Genomic DNA, 19,274 nt, shown 5'->3' on the forward strand with positions numbered 1-19,274 from the left:
GTTAGAAGACTCAACATTAATGAGAAGAGGTGAACTGAACATGGTTAGGAGACTCAACATTGATGAGAAGAGGTGAACTGAACATGGTTAGGAGACTCAACATTGATGAGAAGAGGTGAACTGAACATGGTTAGGAGACTCAACATTAATGAGAAGAGGTGAACTGAACATGGTTAGGAGACTCAACATTAATGAGAAGAGGTGAACTGAACATGGTTAGGAGACTCAACATTAATGAGAAGAGGTGAACTGAACATGGTTAGGAGACTCAACATTAATGAGAAGAGGTGAACTGACCATGGTTAGGAGACTCAACATTAATGAGAAGAGGTGAACTGAACATGGTTAGGAGTCACTGAGGATAATAAATCAATATTAGACTTCATTGCAAACGTTTAGAAGAATTGATACTAATATGATTCTTGCCTGATTTAATTCAAATCAATTATTCAGCTCCATTCCTGATGGCAATTCTGTTGATGAGGAATTCAATAATGTTTGCTGCGAAGATTTGACCACAAAGGAGATCAGATTTGATATCACACAGTTAAAAAATACCACATCCCCTGGTACTGATGGGCAAACCTCTAATTCTTACTTGTCACATTTAAGAAAGCCTTCGAAAAACGAGAGCTTCCAGCATCATTAAAATAAGGTGTTATAACTCTTATCCCTAAACTACATGAGGATACATTCTTTATTGATACTTGAAGCCCAATTACACTCAAAAACAAAGATAATATACTAGCTTCCATTCTAGCAAAATGCAAGATATCTGGATTTTTGAAAGAGCGTCAAACTTGATGGAATATAACGATTAATTAGATGACAACCCTGTAATTCTATTATTGGATTTCAAAAATGCATTTGATACTGTTAGTCATCATGAGTACATTTTTTAAACATTGGGACGCAGGCCATTTTTTAAACAAAGACCAGACATACGCTCTACAGTGAATTTTAAGACCACACATACGCTCTACAGTGAACTCTAAAAGACCACACATACGCTCTACAGTGAACTCTGTAAGACCACACATACGCTCTACAGTGAACTCTATAAGACCACACATACGCTCTACAGTGAACTCTAAAAGACCACACATACGCTCTACAGTGAACTCTAAAAGACCAGAAAGAGGGGAAGTGTCTAAAACAGGAGCTTGTTTACAAGAAAAGGTCCCTCAGACTCTGGTCTGTGTAGCCAGGGCTTCCCTATCTGTCTGCTCCTCAAGACAGGAGCACTGGGACCCTGTTCATTTGATCGGGTCCCAGAAATGTGATAGAAAGGGCCACTCCTCTCCACGCCCACGAGCAAAAGCTGAAGAATTTCGTTTTTTTTATTTTACATTTCAAAAATATGGCATCATAATTAGCACACATAAATAAACCATAACTGGCCTGCAGTATTTCTTATTGTCCTGTAGATGGTGTTGAAGAGATGAGGAGAGAGGTGGTGGAAAATAATAGGTGGAAGGGAAGAGAAGGGGAGAGAGGTGGTGGACAGAATAGGTGGACGAGAAGACAAGGGGACAGAGGTGGTGGACAGAATATGGAGAGAAGAGAGGCGGAACGGAGGGAGGTGCTGGATGGAATAAGAGGGAAGAGAGGAGGAGGGAGGTGCTGCAAGGAATAAGAGGGAAGAGAAGAGAGGCGGCGGGAGGTGCTGAATGGAATAAGAGGGAAGAGAAGAGAGGCGGAGGGAGGTGGTGGACAGAATAAGAGGGAAGAGAGGCGGAGGGAGGTGGTGGATGGAATAAGAGGGAAGAGAGGAGGAGGGAGGTGCTGGATGGAATAAGAGGGAAGAGAGGCGGAGGGAGGTGCTGGATGGAATAAGAGGGAAGAGAAGAAAGGCGGATGGAGGTGCTGGACAGAATAAGAGGAAAGAGAAGAAAGGCGGATGGAGGTGGTGGACAGAATAAGAGGGAAGAGAGGAGGACGGAGGTGCTGGATGGAATAGGAAGAAGAGAAGAGGGAAAGAGAAGAGGGGAAGAGGGAGGTGGAGGTGGAGGTGGAGGACAGAATAGGCGGTGCTGGTTTCAAAAAGGCCCACACTTCTGAAGGGGGATCTCAGTTACATTGCCTTGATTACCTGAGTCCTCCACTGAGGGAGTTTGATTAACCTGAACCGTGGTGCACCGGGCTTTGTCCCGTGACGTGAACGGATAAAAGGGGGAAATGAGGGGCATCTTTCTTAACTCTACGTGCATAACTTTCGTCACTTTTGTTGAAAGTGAGTCCCAGGAAGCAGCCTATTCCAAAACGAAAGCAATCACTTTTCACGCATGTTAACATAATTTTCATTAGCAGGTGGCTGAATCTCAACAGAGAAACCATCCGAGCGAGGAAAACACCCCTCTGTCTCAGGATGTGTAGCCCATGTGTCTGATGCCGTCTGGACCAGAATAGAATATATAACATGTTGCCGCCATAGCAGTTGATTGATGCCAGCAAGCATTTAGCCTCTCTTGATAAAAACATTATAAAATAATTAGCTAATCAGCGTTGAGCTGAAATGTGGGTTGTCCTGGTGCAGCAAAACAGCCCCAAGGGATACCCCAATCAAATCACATCCTAAGAAAAAGGTAATCTTCATTAAAAACGTGTCTGTTTCTGGTCTGTTTGTGTTGATGTCCTGCAGTAGCTAGCTTGTGTTGATGTCCTGCAGTAGCTAGCTTGTGTTGATGTCCTGCAGTAGCTAGCTTGTGTTGATGTCCTGCAGTAGCTAGCTTGTGTGGATATCCTGCAGTAGCTAGCTTGTGTTGATGTCCTGCAGTAGCTAGCTGGCTAACTTGGTCTGTTTGTGTTGATGTCCTGCAGTAGCTAGATTGTGTTGTTGTCCTGCAGTAGCTAGCTTGTGTTGATGTCCTGCAGTAGCTAGCTTGTGTTGATGTCCTGCAGTAGCTAGCTTGTGTTGATGTCCTGCAGTAGCTAGCTTGTGTTGACGTCCTGAAGTAGCTAGCTTGTGTTGATGTCCTGCAGTAGCTAGCTTGTGTTGATGTCCTGCAGTAGCTAGCTTGTGTTGATGTCCTGCAGTAGCTAGCTTGTGTTGATGTCCTGCAGTAGCTAGCTTGTGTTGATGTCCTGCAGTAGCTAGCTTGTGTTGATGTCCTGCAGTAGCTAGCTTGTGTGGATATCCTGCAGTAGCTAGCTTGTGTTGATGTCCTGCAGTAGCTAGCTGGCTAACTTGGTCTGTTTGTGTTGATGTCCTGCAGTAGCTAGATTGTGTTGTTGTCCTGCAGTAGCTAGCTTGTGTTGATGTCCTGCAGTAGCTAGCTTGTGTTGATGTCCTGCAGTAGCTAGCTTGTGTTGATGTCCTGCAGTAGCTAGCTTGTGTTGACGTCCTGCAGTAGCTAGCTTGTGTTGATGTCCTGCAGTAGCTAGCTTGTGTTGATGTCCTGCAGTAGCTAGCTTGTGTTGATGTCCTGCAGTAGCTAGCTTGTGTTGACATCCTGCAGTAGCTAGCTTGTGTTGATGTTCTGCAGTAGCTAGCTGGCTAACTTGGTCTGTTTGTGTTGATGTCCTGCAGTAGCTAGCTTGTGTTGATGTCCTGCAGTAGCTAGCTTGTGTTGATGTCCTGCAGTAGCTAGCTTGTGTTGATGACCTGCAGTAGCTAGCTTGTGTTGATGACCTGCAGTAGCTAGCTTGTGTTGATGTCCTGCAGTAGCTAGCTTGTGTTGATGTCCTGCAGTAGCTAGCTTGTGTTGATGTCCTGCAGTAGCTAGCTTGTGTTGATGTCCTGCAGTAGCTAGCTTGTGTTGATGTCCTGCAGTAGCTAGCTTGTGTTGATGACCTGCAGTAGCTAGCTTGTGTTGATGACCTGCAGTAGCTAGCTTGTGTTGATGTCCTGCAGTAGCTAGCTTGTGTTGATGTCCTGCAGTAGCTAGCTTGTGTTGATGTCCTGCAGTAGCTAGCTTGTGTTGATGTCCTGCAGTAGCTAGCTGGCTAATTTGGTCTGTTTGTGTTGATGTCCTGCAGTAGCTAGCTGGCTAACTTGCCATTTCCTAAGCCATGGATGGAGACTTAGTTTTGACTTAATTCTCTGTACAGGTATGAGGATTCTGTGTTATGCACTATAGCCCATTACCATATATGTGATTGAATATTATCTGCTGTTGGCTTGTTTGGATGTATGTATGTGTTATGCAACATAGCTGACTTGAAACATTGTTAACAGTTTCAGGGCAATGGGCCTTTCTCATGATGGAAAAATACAGAATAACATGAAGACAGGAACTGTGCAATGAGTTGGGGGGCACATTCAGAACGTAGTGTTGCGAGAACAAACTGTGTTTTGTTAGATAACAGGAACCAGGTGCCTGATAACTGCATATTCTACACAGCTACAGCGACTGACCGCTGAAGCGCTTAGGGGGCTGGGACCAGCCTCTGTGCCAACAATCAACGATAGGCTGGGTGAGTCTAAACCCCGCCCAGTCTCTACTCTGACAGGCCGGCTCGGAAGCAGGACCTTTTTCTGTCAGAGTATATTTATAATATATTTGTCAAGAACAAGTTAGTTCTCTGTTTGCCCTGCGAGGTGGGACAGAGAGCCCGTATATACGAAAATTGCATTTACCACTTATTGCTTAGCTAATAAAAAATACATAGCATACAAGCGGTGACTCATTGTCATATTTATCCTGATACCAGATTCGAATTGACGCAACTCTAACACAGATCAATGATTATGACAGCATTCTGATCTAACCATAAATTAATATGTTGTGCCACTTGGCCTGAGAATATTGGTCCTGCTTCCGAGCCGGCCTGTCAGAGTAGAGACTGGGCGGCAGGGTAGCCTAGTGGTTAGAGCGTTGGACTAGTAACCGGAAGGTTGTCAGTTCAAACCCCCGAGCTGACAAGGTACAAATCTGTCGTTCTGCCCCTGAACAGGCAGTTAACCCACTGTTCCCAGGCCGTCATTGAAAATAAGAATGTGTTCTTAACTGACTTGCCTGGTTAAATAAAGGTAAAATAAAAAAATAAAAAATAAAAATTGAAGTTCTATCTTAGCCTAGATGTAGCCTAGTAGGCTCACTTTAACTAGCTAGCTAACTTAGCTGGTTCATTGTTGCCAATGTGAGGAATTTAAGCTAGAAAGCATTTTAGCTAGGTAGCCTATGACAACAAAAAATGAAAGGTGTACTGTATGACAGAGTCATAGACCGTTTAGCCAACATGAAAGAGAGGAGGATGGCGTTGGCCTTCAACTAGTCTACAAGTAGGGCGAGTCAACATGTTTGTTTTACTTGTGCACACAGACAGAAATCAGTACCAAGGGAAGCCACGTGATATTTAGCAACCTTGATTGGACTAAATTGTTTTTGGTATCTTTAAGTGTGTTTTCTGTGTATTATACTATGCAGATGTAGTTTTCTTGATTTGATGATATTTAAATGTTTAAGTTAAAATGGTGCTGGAATAGCGGAGGCGGTGTTCCTGTTGTCTTTGTGTTGACTTGAGGTAACTTCATGGTTCTAAATCAGTAGTGGTTTAGTAAACTGTAGAAAACATGAACTTGCTGTACACTGTAAGACTGTTCTGTAATTTCAACAGTAAAACACTGTAGAATGCACAGTAAAATAACTTAAATGTGTTTTACAGCATTAATGCTGTAGATTGCACTGCATTTATTTCATTAAAAAAAAAACTTTATCTAACAAGGCAAGTGAGTTAAAGAACAAATTATTATTTTCAATGACAGCCTAGGAACTGGGTTAACGGCCTTGTTCAGGGGCAGAACGACAGATTTGTACCTTGTCAGCTCGGGGATTTGATCTTGTAACCTTTTGGTTACTAGTCCAACGCTCTAACCACTAGGATACCCTGCATCATGGGTAAAATTCTACTGTTGTTAACTGTAAATGTAAGCCTCCTATAAAAATGACTCTAACGTACTGTATTTCTTTACAGTAGTACCCGAACACTGCTGTAGTTGGCGGCGCCAAACGGTCTGTGGTTTGTGTGTCTGTGTGAGAGAGAAAGAGAGCTGAATCTCATAGATGAAACCAAGACTGTTCTCAGGGCAGCTCTGCCGGTTTTGACGAGCAGAAGATACTTTTCGTAGCAGGTTACGAAAATTAACGCAGCAGGTTAGGATAATTAGGTAAAGGTTAGGGAAAGCTAAAATACTAACAATGTCCCCGACGCGACTCGAATCTATTTACAACCAGGCCTGCCCTGAGAATAGACTTGATTTCCACTAATGCGATGCTCCTCGCCAAACGGTCTGTGAGGGAAGACTCATAAGAAAATTAGCTTTCTGTTCTACTCTAGCTATTTTATTGTTGTGGAAAAGTCGCCTAAATATTTTTGTGCAGCTGATTAGTATGTAGTAATTCCATATACTATATTCTTCTATATACGTACTGCAGGTTTTCTTAACTAAGCTACTAACTAGCTAGCTAACGATAGCTTGTTTGGATTGTGTTAGCTAACAGTAGCCAAGTTGAAATGTCAGTCTGTTGCATTGATCTTTCTTGTTGATCTTTCAGGTTTCTCTGTTGTTTCCCTGAATCACCCAGTGTGTTCTTCTTAAACCAGGCATGGAGGGTCTTCAAGATGCAATTCAACACCAATTGCCCGAGTTGGAGCATTTGGTGAGATCTTTGTCAGAGCATCTGAGGGCAAATGTTGTAGTGGAGAATATTAAAGACCTTGAATATGTTCAACCGGAAGATATAACAGACCATTTGACGCCGATATAGTGTCAGGAATTTCAACCAAAGAGGTGAGATCTTGATTGATGAATGTAACATATTTACATAATTGTTATGAAAAAGGGTGCCATCTAGAACGTAACATGGTTATTTGTCTGTCCCCATAAGAGAACCCTTTGAAGATCCCTTTCTGATTCCAGGTAACGTTACGTATAACCCTTTTGGTTCCAGGTAGAACTCTTCTGGGTTCCATGTAGAACCCTTTCCACGGAGGGTTCTACATGGAAACAAAAAGGGTTCTCCTATGGGGACAGCCAAAGAACCCTTTCGGAACACACACACACACACACACACACAAGGTTTAAAAGGTTCTGTAAATAGTTCATTTTTCCCCCCTCAAAATAAATGGTTTATGCTATGAGGGAGCGAGACAAATGTCATGGTCATTGTGCTGGTATGGAGTGCAGCACATAGCCTAAAAAAATGTATGTAATTTTTTTTAAGAAAATGAAGAAAGGATATTATCTGTAACAATGGATAGGACTCTTGTCCTCCTCCAAGCATCAGTGACCTCCAGGAACAGTGGCCTTTCCGTTTCACCAAGTTATGGCTCTGTGACCACTTCAAAACCCTCCCTGGCGTCGTGATTGACAGACGCCTGACTCAAGCTCTCCCGAACAAGAGTAAGAGAATTGTCAACATTTTTAAAAGCCAAAAGACCATTCTGCCATTCTTCTGTTGATGACCCACTTCAGAGAGGAGGACCAATCTCTGTTTCTCTTGGCAGATGTAAAGAATAGTGTTTTTAGACTTATAAAGTCGATATGATTAATGGTGTTTATACTCTACTATTACACATGATATGAATATTTTTAAGATGTATGTTTTGTGATTTTAGGTCACTGTAACTCTGGTTGATGTCGAGGTGCGAATTCCTTTGATTTCATATCCAACATTTTTATGCAAGTAAAGTCCAGGTCAGATAAAGAATGTTATGACAGGCATGGAAACAAACCAAATTCAAACAGAATTTGGGCAGGTAGTGTTCTCCTGGCATCCGCCAAACTCATATTCATCTGTCGGACTACCAGATGGTGAAGCTTGATTCAACACTCCAGAGAACGTGTTTCCACTGCTCCAGAGTCCACTGGCGATGAGCTTTACACCACTCCAGCCGACACTGTGCGTATGGTGATCTTAGGCTTGTGTACGGATGCTCGGCCATGGAAACCTATTTCATGAAGCTCCCGACGAACAGCTCCTGTGCTGACGTTGCTTCCAGAGGCCGTTTGGAACTCGGTAATGAGCGTTGTAACCGAGGACAGAGACGCAGCTCAGCTGTTGTTGCTCCTAGACGTTTCTACTTCACAATAACAGCACTTACAGTTGACCAGGGCAGCTCAAGCAGGGACGACATTTCAAGAACTGACTTGTTGGAAAGGTGTCATCCTATGACAGTGCCATGTTGAAAGTCACAGAGCTCTTCAGTAAGGCCATTCTACTGCCAATATTTGTCTATAGAGATTGCATGGCTGTCTGCTCGATTTTATAAATCTGTCAGCAATGTGTGGCTGAAATAGCCGAAACCACTAATTTGAAGGGGTGTCCACATACTTTTGTATATATAGTGTATATTTATTGAATATCTTATCAATTAGAATAGCCAATTTGGGTGCAATCAATTAGCTTAATTTCTCAGTGATCAAATTATATTCCCACCCCCCCCAAAAAGAAATTTGCCTGAAAACTAATCTTAACTTCAGAACAATCTGAGATGGTGAAATCCTATTCCTCGTGCTCTTTTGGGTCAGAACCACCCCAATTGAAATAAGCATCCATGCATTGATAACCTTCAAAAATGGCTGATACAGATCCTGCTGCTAACCACAATGGAGATGAGAATTTGTATCCCCACCCCAATACAGCCGAACTGACCAATGCTGATATCTTGCATCGAGACAATATTTCTTCTCTTCTGATCCTTTCTCTCTCCTTCTGTTGCCTCTCTTTCTCTCTCTTATCCTCTTCCTGTTTCTTCCTCTCCTCCTCCTCTTCGATCTTCATCTGGGCCTCCTGGTACATCTCATTGGTGTAGTGTTGTCCTCCATTCTTCTTCACCATCTCCTCTATCTTCTTCAGCAGCTCTGGGACCTGAGTGTTGTGTTTTCTCTTGTCATTGATTAGGGAGTGATATCTGCCCCCACAGATATTGATGAGTTTCCGTAACTCTTTGCTCTCAGCCAGAAACTCCTCCACTGATTTTCCCTTCAGTTGATCTCCATGAGTGAACAGCAAGATGGTGTACATTGAGGCTTCTTCTCCAAAGTTCTCCTGGATCCACTTAACAGTGTCCTGCTCCTCCTCTGTGAACCTTACCCCAAGTCTGATCACCAGCAGGAAGACGTGGGGTCCCGGGACTGACATGTAGATGGCCTTTTCTATTTCACTTTTCATTTCCGTATCAGTCAATTTTGTGTCAAAGAGTCCTGGTGTGTCAATCACATTGATCTTCTTTCCAGCCACCATTCCACTCTGCTTCATACAGTGTGAGGTAACAGACTCAGGGGAGGAGTCTTCTTTAAACCCCTCCCTCCCCAGGATGGTGTTTCCTGTTGCACTCTTCCCTGATCCAGTCTTCCCCACCAGAACTATCCTCAGGTCAGAGAGCTGCCCTGAAACTGGAAACAGACAAGAAGTGCTTGAGTTGATAGTGGCTTGATTAAAGGCTTCTGAAAACTGTGTGTGTGTGTGTGTGTACCTTGGCCTTGACCAGTGAGTGTCAACAGGAACAGAATCTTCAGAATCCTTCCTCTTCCTCGTTCCATTTCTATTACTGCAGCCAATCAAAAACATGGAAACAGATGATGACCTCATTACAAAATACAAAGTCCACATTTCTTCAGTGACTCATCTGGGAGTGTTTGGCAGAGGTCCAATGTTTACAGATGAGAATAAACTAAATTATATTGTTTTCTCAGCTATTTGACTTTCAAATGATAAACTATGAAACTACAAACTATAAAAAGAGTAATGTTATGTGGTATAACTGTTGTAAGACAAATTACATTCCTTAACAACGTAGCCTACATCAGGTGAACATAATGTAATGTACTATGGGGCGTATCAAATGACATTCTAAACATGGTTATTATTCTACCGCTGCCTGTCTGCTGCTGTTAAGACCAGATAAACCAGTTAGAGGTCGTGTTCCCATTACCATCAAACATCACATCTACTGTGTAGACAGACAGGAACAGTTCAGACAATAATTAAGTGGAATCATTATAACTGAAAACAGTGCTAAATGTGTAAATCAGGAGGTGTCAGAACACAAAGCATAGTGTTCCTCTGCTCAGATGTTGCTGACACCAGATCTTACAACACCTGGATAGGTATTTTACATATCCGCTAACCACATCATATGTTTAAGCAATCTATCAGTCAACCAATGGTTGATGCATGCAACCTCTAAGCAGTGGAATGTGACCTTAGTCAGTACTGACAAAAACCTGCAGGTGTTTCCCTCACAGCAACAACCTGCTATAAGATGGGTGTTGACCCAAGATCAGCCTCATTGAACAAGGTACAGTATACTACACTATCTCTGCACTAAACAAGGTACAGTATACTGCACTAATCAAGGTACAGTATACTACACTATCTCTGCACTAATCAAGGTACAGTATACTACACTATCTCTACACTAAACAAGGTACAGTATACTGCACTATCTCTACACTAAACAAGGTACAGCATACTACACTATCTCTGCACTAAACAAGGTACAGTATACTACACTATCTCTGCACTAATCAAGGTACAGTATACTACACTATCTCTACACTAAACAAGGTACAGTATACTGCACTATCTCTACACTAATCAAGGTACAGTATACTGCACTAATCAAGGTACAGTATACTGCACTAAACAAGGTCCAGTATACTACACTATCTCTGCACTAATCAAGGTACAGTATACTGCACTATCTCTGCACTAAACAAGGTACAGTATACTGCACTATCTCTACACTAAACAAGGTACAGTATACTGCACTATCTCTGCACTAAACAAGGTCCAGTATACTGCACTATCTCTGCACTAAACAAGGTCCAGTATACTGCACTATCTCTGCAATAAACAAGGTACAGTATACTGCACTATCTCTGCACTAAACAAGGTACAGTATACTACACTATCGCTACACTAAACAAGGTATAGTATAGTGCACTATCTCTGCACTAAACAAGGTACAGTATTCTGCACTAAACAAGGTACAGTATACTGCACTAAACAAGATACAGTATACTGCACTATCTCTGCACTAAACAAGGTACAGTATACTGCACTAAACAAGATACAGTATACTACACTATCTCTGCACTAAACAAGGTACAGTATTCTGCACTAAACAAGGTACAGTATACTGCACAATCTCTGCACTAAACAAGATACAGTATACTGCACTATCTCTGCACTAAACAAGATACAGTATACTGCACTAAACAAGATACAGTATACTGCACTAATCAAGGTACAATATACTGCACTAAACAAGGTACAGTATACTACACTCTCTGCACTAAACAAGGTACAGTATACTACACTATCTCTACACTAAACAAGGTACAGTATACTACACTATCTCTGCACTAAACAAGGTACAGTATACTACACTATCTCTGCACTAAACAAGGTACAGTATACTACACTATCTCTACACTAAACAAGGTACAGTATACTACACTATCTCTGCACTAAACAAGGTACAGTATACTACACTATCTCTACACTAAACAAGGTACAGTATACTACACTATCTCTGCACTAAACAAGGTACAGTATACTACACTATCTCTACACTAAACAAGGTACAGTATACTACACTATCTCTGCACTAAACAAGGTACAGTATACTGCACTATCTCTCCACTAAACAAGGTCCAGTATACTACACTATCTCTGCACTAAACAAGGTACAGTATACTACACTATCTCTACACTAAACAAGGTACAGTATACTGCACTATCTCTGCACTAAACAAGGTACAGTATACTACACTATCTCTATACTAAACAAGGTACAGTATACTACACTATCTCTACACTAAACAAGGTACAGTATACTACACTATCTCTACACTAAACAAGGTACAGTATACTACACTATCTCTACACTAAACAAGGTACAGTATACTACACTATCTCTACACTAAACAAGGTACAGTATACTACACTATCTCTACACTAAACAAGGTACAGTATACTGCACTATCTCTCCACTAAACAAGGTCCAGTATACTACACTATCTCTGCACTAAACAAGGTACAGTATACTACACTATCTCTGCACTAAACAAGGTACAGTATACTACACTATCTCTACACTAAACAAGGTACAGTATACTACACTATCTCTGCACTAAACAAGGTACAGTATACTACACTATCTCTGCACTAAACAAGGTACAGTATACTGCACTATCTCTACACTAAACAAGGTACAGTATACTACACTATCTCTGCACTAAACAAGGTACAGTATACTGCACTATCTCTACACTAAACAAGGTACAGTATACTACACTATCTCTGCACTAAACAAGGTACAGTATACTGCACTATCTCTGCACTAATCAAGGTAAATGTTTCAGGTAAAAGTCTAACCATGTTTCTCCTTTCACTGTTCTACAATGTTAAAACGTGTATAAATACAAACATACTGTAATCACATTATTAATTACACAAATGTTAACAGACCTGTTATCAATAAAATGTCTACTTAATATTGTACTACAGTTATTCAAGTAATGTTGAGTAGATTGTTGTACAACATTTAATTAGTAAGGTAGTTAAGTTGAATACTCACTTTTAGTGTTGCACAGATCTGTATATTGTTGTCACTGAGAGACCTGAAGCAGTGGTCCTGCTGGTTTTGCTTAGCAGATGCCCCAGGTGGGTGGAGATTTACCTTGAACTAATGGAATGGTCTAAAACTCATGCAAAACTAAAGTGCTGCACCTTACAATACCATTGTGCTGCAGTTTACGTTCTGTTAAGTTTCATTTTCCCAGCGCGTACTCAATTCTAGCCAATGAGAGAATGTTGCTAGGCAAACATTATTCTACTCAGGATAGGCTAAATCTGAATTTTGATTGGGTATCGGCTGTTCAACCTTGGCTGCTTGCCAGAATCATAAGATAGGCCACATCTTTGGATAAAGTGAAATGTGTTGGACACAGAAGTCTCCTGGGAGAAAAAAGGTTAAAAATGAATTTTGAATAGTAACTGTATAATGTAGTTGTAACTTTATAGTTGCCTAACCTGGTCCCAGATCTGTTTGTTCTCTTTCCAACTCCATTGATCACTATATACTGTAGTTGTCTAACCTGGTCCCAGATCTGTTTGTTCTCTTTCCAACTCCATAGATTACCAGAGCATGAGTCACAATACCCATAAAACCCAGTCAAACAGGGAAACGGTTCCAATCATTTTTCCACCATTCATTTTTCACATAGAGGATTTCAGAAACACTTAAAATGGTAACACTATACGGTCATAACCGTGTCAAAATATGTCTTAACAACTGACATAACCTGCCACAATATGGTCATTACACTGTCATACATATATATAGACCTATTGTGACATATCTTACATTATTTTATGACTGGTTATGACACCTACATAAGAGACAAACCCCACAGAACCTACCATTGTGCTGCTACAGTACCACCTTCTGATCTACCACTGGAGCTGCTACAGTACCACCTCCTGCACTACTACTGGTGCTGCTACAGTACCACCTTCTGAACTACCACTGGAGCTGCTACAGTACCACCTTCTGAACTACTACTGGTGCTGCTACAGTACCACCTTCTGAACTACTACTGGTGCTGCTTCAGTACCACCTTCTGAACTACTGCTGGTGCTGCTACAGTACCACCTTCTGAACTACTACTGGTGCTGCTTCAGTACCACCTTCTGAACTACTACTGGTGCTGCTACAGTACCACCTTCTGAACTACTACTGGTGCTGCTTCAGTACCACCTTCTGAACTACTGCTGGTGCTGCTACAGTACCACCTTCTGAACTACTACTGGTGCTGCTACAGTACCACCTTCTGAACTATTACTGGTGCTGCTACAGTACCACCTTCTGAACTACTACTGGTGCTGCTACCACCTTCTGAACTACTGGTGCTGCTACCACCTTCTGAACTACTGGTGCTGCTACCACCTTCTGATCTACTACTGGTGCTGCTACAGTACCACCTTCTGAACTACTACTGGTGCTGCTACAGTACCACCTTCTGAACTACTACTGGTGCTGCTACAGTACCACCTTCTGAACTACTACTGGTGCTGCTACCACCTTCTGAACTACTACTGGTGCTGCTACAGTACGACCTTCTGAACTACTACTGGTGCTGCTACAGTACCACCTTCTGAACTACTACTGGTGCTGCTACAGTACCACCTTCTGAACTACTACTGGTGCTGCTACAGTACCACCTTCTGAACTACTACTGGTAGGAATGGGAAAAAATTTCAGTCTCTCGATGTGCAAAACTGATAGAGACATACCCCAAGCGACTTACAGCTGTAATCGCAGCAAAAGGTGGCGCTACAAAGTATTAACTTAAGGGGGCCGAATAATTTTGCACGCCCAATTTTTCAGTTTTTGATTTGTTAAAAAAGTTTGAAATATCCAATAAATGTCGTTCCACTTCATGATTGTGTCCCACTTGTTGTTGATTCTTCACAAAAAAATACAGTTTTATATCTTTATGTTTGAAGCCTGAAATGTGGCAAAAGGTCGCTAAGTTCAAGGGGGCCGAATACTTTCGCAAGGCACTGTACATAAGAGGCTAAACCCACTGCAACAGGAACTACTACTGGTTCTGCTACCACCTTCAGAACAACTGCTGTTGCTGTCAACACACCATCTTAAACTCATTCTGCCTCCTGTTCCACTTCCCTGAACAAACAGACTTTAGCAGGAAAGAAAGAGTATATACATGAAGTGTAGAACAAGATCAATTCATTTTTGTATAGTCTTGGATGTCATGGTCGTTCACTGTATCAACAGATATGAGAACAAACCAAAACAAGTCTGGTGACTATAAACCTGCACCTTGAGTGTCACATGTAGAAAGTACACTGTATATCATGTGCATTACAGAAACTCTAAATAGTAGTGAACTAGGGTCCTGGTTAAAGTAGTGCACTAGGGACCTGGTTAAAGTAGTGCACTAGGGTCCTGGTTAAAGTAGTGCACTAGGGTCCTGGTCAAAGTAGTGCACTAGGGTCCTGGTTAAAGTAGTGCACTAGGGTCCTGGTTAAAGTAGTGCACTAGGGTCCTGGTTAAAGTAGTGCACTAGGGTCCTGGTTAAAGTAGTGCTATAGGGTCCTGGTTAAAGTAGTGCACTAGGGTCCTGGTAGAAAGTAGTGCACTAGGGTCCTGGTAGAAAGTAGTGCACTAGGGTCCTGGTTAAAGTAGTGCACTAGGGTCCTGATTAAAGTAGTGCACTAGGGGCCCGATTAAAGTAGTGCACTAGGGTCCTGATTAAAGTAGTGTACTAGGGTCCTGATTAAAGTAGTGCACTAGGGTCCTGTTAAAGTAGTGCACTAGGGTCCTGATTAAAGTAGTGCACTAGAGTCCTGATTAAAGTAGTGCACTAGGGTCCTGATTAAAGTAGTGCACTAGGGTCCCGATTAAAGTAGTGCACTAGGGTCCTGTTAAAGTAGTGCACTAGGGTCCTGATTAAAGTAGTGCACTAGGGTCCTGTTAAAGTAGTGCACTAGGGTCCTGATTAAAGTAGTGCACTAGGGTCCTATTAAAGTAGTGCACTAGGGTCCTGATTAAAGTAGTGCACTAGGGTCCTGTTAAAGTAGTGCACTAGGGTCCTGATTAAAGTAGTGCACTAAGGTCCTGGTTAAAGTAGTGCACTAGGGCGTTGATTAAAGTAGTGCACTAGTGCCCTGGTCAAAGTAGTGTACTAGTACCCTGGTCAAAGTAGTGCACTAGGGTCCTGATTAAAGTAGTGCACTAGGGTCCTGTTAAAGTAGGTCACTAGGGTCCTGATTAAAGTAGTGCACTAGGGTCCTGATTAAAGTAGTGCACTAAGGTCCTGGTTAAAGTAGTGCACTAGGGTCCTGGTAGAAAGTAGTGCACTAGGGTCCTGGTCAAAGTAGTGCACTAGGGTCCTAGTAGAAAGTAGTGCACTAGGGTCCTGGTAGAAAGTAGTGCACTAGGGGCCTGGTAGAAAGTAGTGCACTAGGGTCCTGGTAGAAAGTAGTGCACTAGGGTCCTGGTAGAAAGTAGTGCACTAGGGCCCTGGTCAAAGTAGTGCACTAGGGTCCTAGTAGAAAGTAGTGCACTAGGGTCCTGGTAGAAAGTAGTGCACTAGGGTCCTAGTAGAAAGTAGTGCACAAGGGTCCTGGTAGAAAGTAGTGCACTAGGGTCCTGGTAGAAAGTAGTGCACAAGGGTCCTGGTAGAAAGTAGTGCACTAGGGTCCTGGTCAAAGTAGTGTAAAGGGAATAAGGTGCCATTGGGAGAAACATCCCACATGTGCTGACGTGTTTCAGACAGTCCTTCCTATTTAGATACATGTCTCTTACCACAGCTGTATGAAACGTCTGCTTTGTTCTGAAGTCACCACCATGATGCACTGACTTCCCTCACAGTCCTTGTCATCACGAGTTGTGTTTTAATGAAATGACGTCCTTCTCATCACAAGGTGTGTTTGTAATGTGATTTCCAGTAAAAGTTGTGGCAACGTAGCCTGTGTACCCGGATCCTATTTCTTTGTGTGTAACAGTCAGTTTAGTTTATGAAACATTTGCTTAGTAACCGGACACCCACGTGATCTGTTGGACAAAACGTGATCTGTGATAGAGTTACTATATTTACACAACCCTTGTGATAAGGATTTATGTGAGGGTTTTTGAATCAGGAAAAATCCTCTTATCTTTTCAAGCTCATTAGTGATAGAATGTTCATATGTGACCCGATTCAAGAAGCTAGGCACTACTTCACAACTTCACTACTTCACCGCTTGTTTGGCAGAAATGCCTTAAAAACAAACTTGAATGCCATACGAGCCCAGTTGGTTTAGCCACGTAAAGAGCGAGGAACCTTCCCGCTAGTCATCATTGGCTGAGATAATGGATGGGCTGGATATGCCAAGAGATGAGTTCGGATTGGTCTGCCATGTAGCACCCTTCTGTCTATAACATGAGCTGCTCAGTATGTGAAGATACTGAGCAGATTTTTTTTAAAGATATGACGTTAGCAATGGGTTGATCTCAACAACATTGCTGCCTTGAATTCAGCAGGCGCTATAGACAAAGATCAGTGGGAAAAAGTTGTGATGGACTACTACTACGCTCATTGTGAACTGGAGTGACTTGACACAGGTTGTGATAAGAGTCACAGTGATAATAGTCATTGACTCAAAGCAGCATTTCAAACGTTGCTTGTTAGGGAAGGTAGTGGCAGGAACGTTGGAATGGTTTAGTCGGCTTCCTCAATAGTTGGTCCAGATGATTCACCGCCTGCAGGATCGGAGCCACCAGCACCAGGGAATCCACCAGTCATGCCTTCGGGCATACCACCAGCACCGGGGAATCCACCAGTCATGCCTTCGGGCATACCACCAGCACCGGGGAATCCACCAGTCTTGCCTTCAGGCATACCACCAGCACCGGGGAATCCACCAGTCTTGCCTTCAGGCATACCACCAGCACCGGGGAATCCACCAGTCTTGCCTTCAGGCATACCACCAGCACCAGTGAAACCACCAGCCTTGCCTTCAGGCATACCACCAGCACCGGGGAATCCACCAGTCTTGCCTTCGGGCATACCACCAGCACCAGTGAAACCACCAGCCTTGCCTTCAGGCATACCACCAGCACCGGGGAATCCACCAGTCATGCCTTCGGGCATACCACCAGCACCAGTGAATCCACCAGTCATGCCTTCGGGCATACCACCAGCATCAGTGAATTCACCAGTCATGCCTTCGTTCATACCACCAGCACCCTGGTACAACTTGGTGATGATTGGGTTGCACGCAATGTATAAATTGATGGTTCAGATTACAGGATGCCATATTTTTCCATATTCTGTTCCAGTTAAAGGGTTGTTCAGATTCAAATAGATCTGTGGACCATACTTTTTGAATGGTTAGCTCAGAATATGAGCTTTCCAATAATTGTTTATACATTTCTTATTTTTTAACTTTAACTTATTGAGGGTAGCCCAAATGAGACCAGGGTCACATTCCCAACGGTGCCTTGAATACAAACATTTTCTCCCAAACAGGAAGAAAAACTAACATGACAAATAGAACAAGGAGAATAAATATAAGCACAAAGAACAACCTCAACACCACAATGTCACCATACAAACCACCACAATCAATCGAAAGAACTGCAATCCGCCCACCGAGTGGCACAGCGGTCTAAAGCCCTTTATCACAGTGCTAGGGGTGTCGCTACAGACCCGGGTTCAATCCCAGGCTGTATCACAACTGGCTGTGATCGGGAGTCCCCATAGGATGGCACACAATAGGCTGGCATCGTCCGGGTGAGGGGAGGGTTTGGCCAGGGGGGGGGCTTTACTTGGCTCATCACGCTCTACTGACTCCTTGTGGCGGGTCGGGCGCATGCAGGTTAACCCGGTGGTCAGTTAAATAGTTTTTCCTCCGACACGTTGGTGCGGCTGGCTTCCGGGTGTTAAGAAGCGCGTTTTGGTGGGTCATGTTTCAGAGGACACATGACTCAACCTTTGCCTCCCGAGCCCATTGGGGAGTTGCAGCGATGAGACAAGATCGAAATTGTGGAGAAAAAAATTGTAAAATACAATCTTCATTGAAATAATTCAACACCAGAGTCCTAACCTGCACTAGACGCTCCAGGGAAACAAAATGCAAGGAATGTTGTGCTCTGTGCTCTGTGCTCTGTCCAGGTCTAAAACCTGATTGGTTCACATTAAGAATAGATGGGATTCTAAAACCTGATTGGATCACATTAAGAATAGATGGGATTCTAAAACCTGATTGGTTCACATTAAGAATAGAGTGGGAAGTTAAAAATGTTCTTAGTTGACAGTTGGCCAGGGATTATAGTACTTTGTGAAGGCAAGATCATTTTCAAATTGTTCGGTAGTTATGTAAGTCAGAAGGATGTCCTCCTTTATGTAGGGGGAGGACATGTCCTCCTTTATGTAGGGGGAGGACATGTCCTCCTTTATGTAGGGGGAGGACATGTCCTCCTTTATGTAGGGGGAGGACATGTCTTCCTTTATGTAGGGGGAGGACATGTCCTGCTTTATGTAGGGGGTGGACATGTCCTCCTTTATGTAGGGGGAGGACATGTCCTGCTTTATGTAGGGGGAGGACATGTCCTCCTTTATGTAGGGGGAGGACATGTCCTCCTTTATGTAGGGGGAGGACATGTCCTCCTTTATGTAGGGGGAGGACATGTCCTCCTTTATGTAGGGGGAGGACATGTCCTCCTTTATTTAGGGGGAGGACATGTCCTCCTTTATTTAGGGGGAGGACATGTCCTCCTTTATGTAGGGGGAGGACATGTCCTCCTTTATT

General features: G+C 42.9%; 1 protein-coding gene and 1 long non-coding RNA gene across 2 annotated transcripts; one reads left to right on the forward strand and one right to left on the reverse strand.

The window, feature by feature from the left end:
* Positions 1-1,737: 1,737 nt before the first annotated feature.
* LOC116358879 (uncharacterized) lies at positions 1,738-7,272 on the forward strand. The gene is made up of 4 exons (XR_004206506.1): positions 1,738-2,585; positions 4,344-4,416; positions 5,917-6,733; positions 7,167-7,272. It is a non-coding gene; the product is annotated as an uncharacterized LOC116358879 (long non-coding RNA).
* LOC109882404 (GTPase IMAP family member 7-like) lies at positions 6,708-12,980 on the reverse strand. The gene is made up of 3 exons (XM_020474502.2): positions 12,532-12,980; positions 9,421-9,495; positions 6,708-9,340 (listed from the first exon to the last, which is right to left on the reverse strand). The coding sequence occupies exons 2-3, from the start codon at positions 9,485-9,487 to the stop codon at positions 8,448-8,450; spliced, it is 960 nt and encodes a 319-aa protein (XP_020330091.1). The 5' UTR covers positions 9,488-9,495; positions 12,532-12,980; the 3' UTR covers positions 6,708-8,447.
* Between the last annotated feature and the right edge of the window lie 6,294 nt (positions 12,981-19,274).

The sequence above is a fragment of the Oncorhynchus kisutch genome, unplaced genomic scaffold (genome assembly GCF_002021735.2).
Source record: "Oncorhynchus kisutch isolate 150728-3 unplaced genomic scaffold, Okis_V2 Okis01b-Okis20b_hom, whole genome shotgun sequence".
Lineage (NCBI taxonomy): Eukaryota > Metazoa > Chordata > Actinopteri > Salmoniformes > Salmonidae > Oncorhynchus > Oncorhynchus kisutch.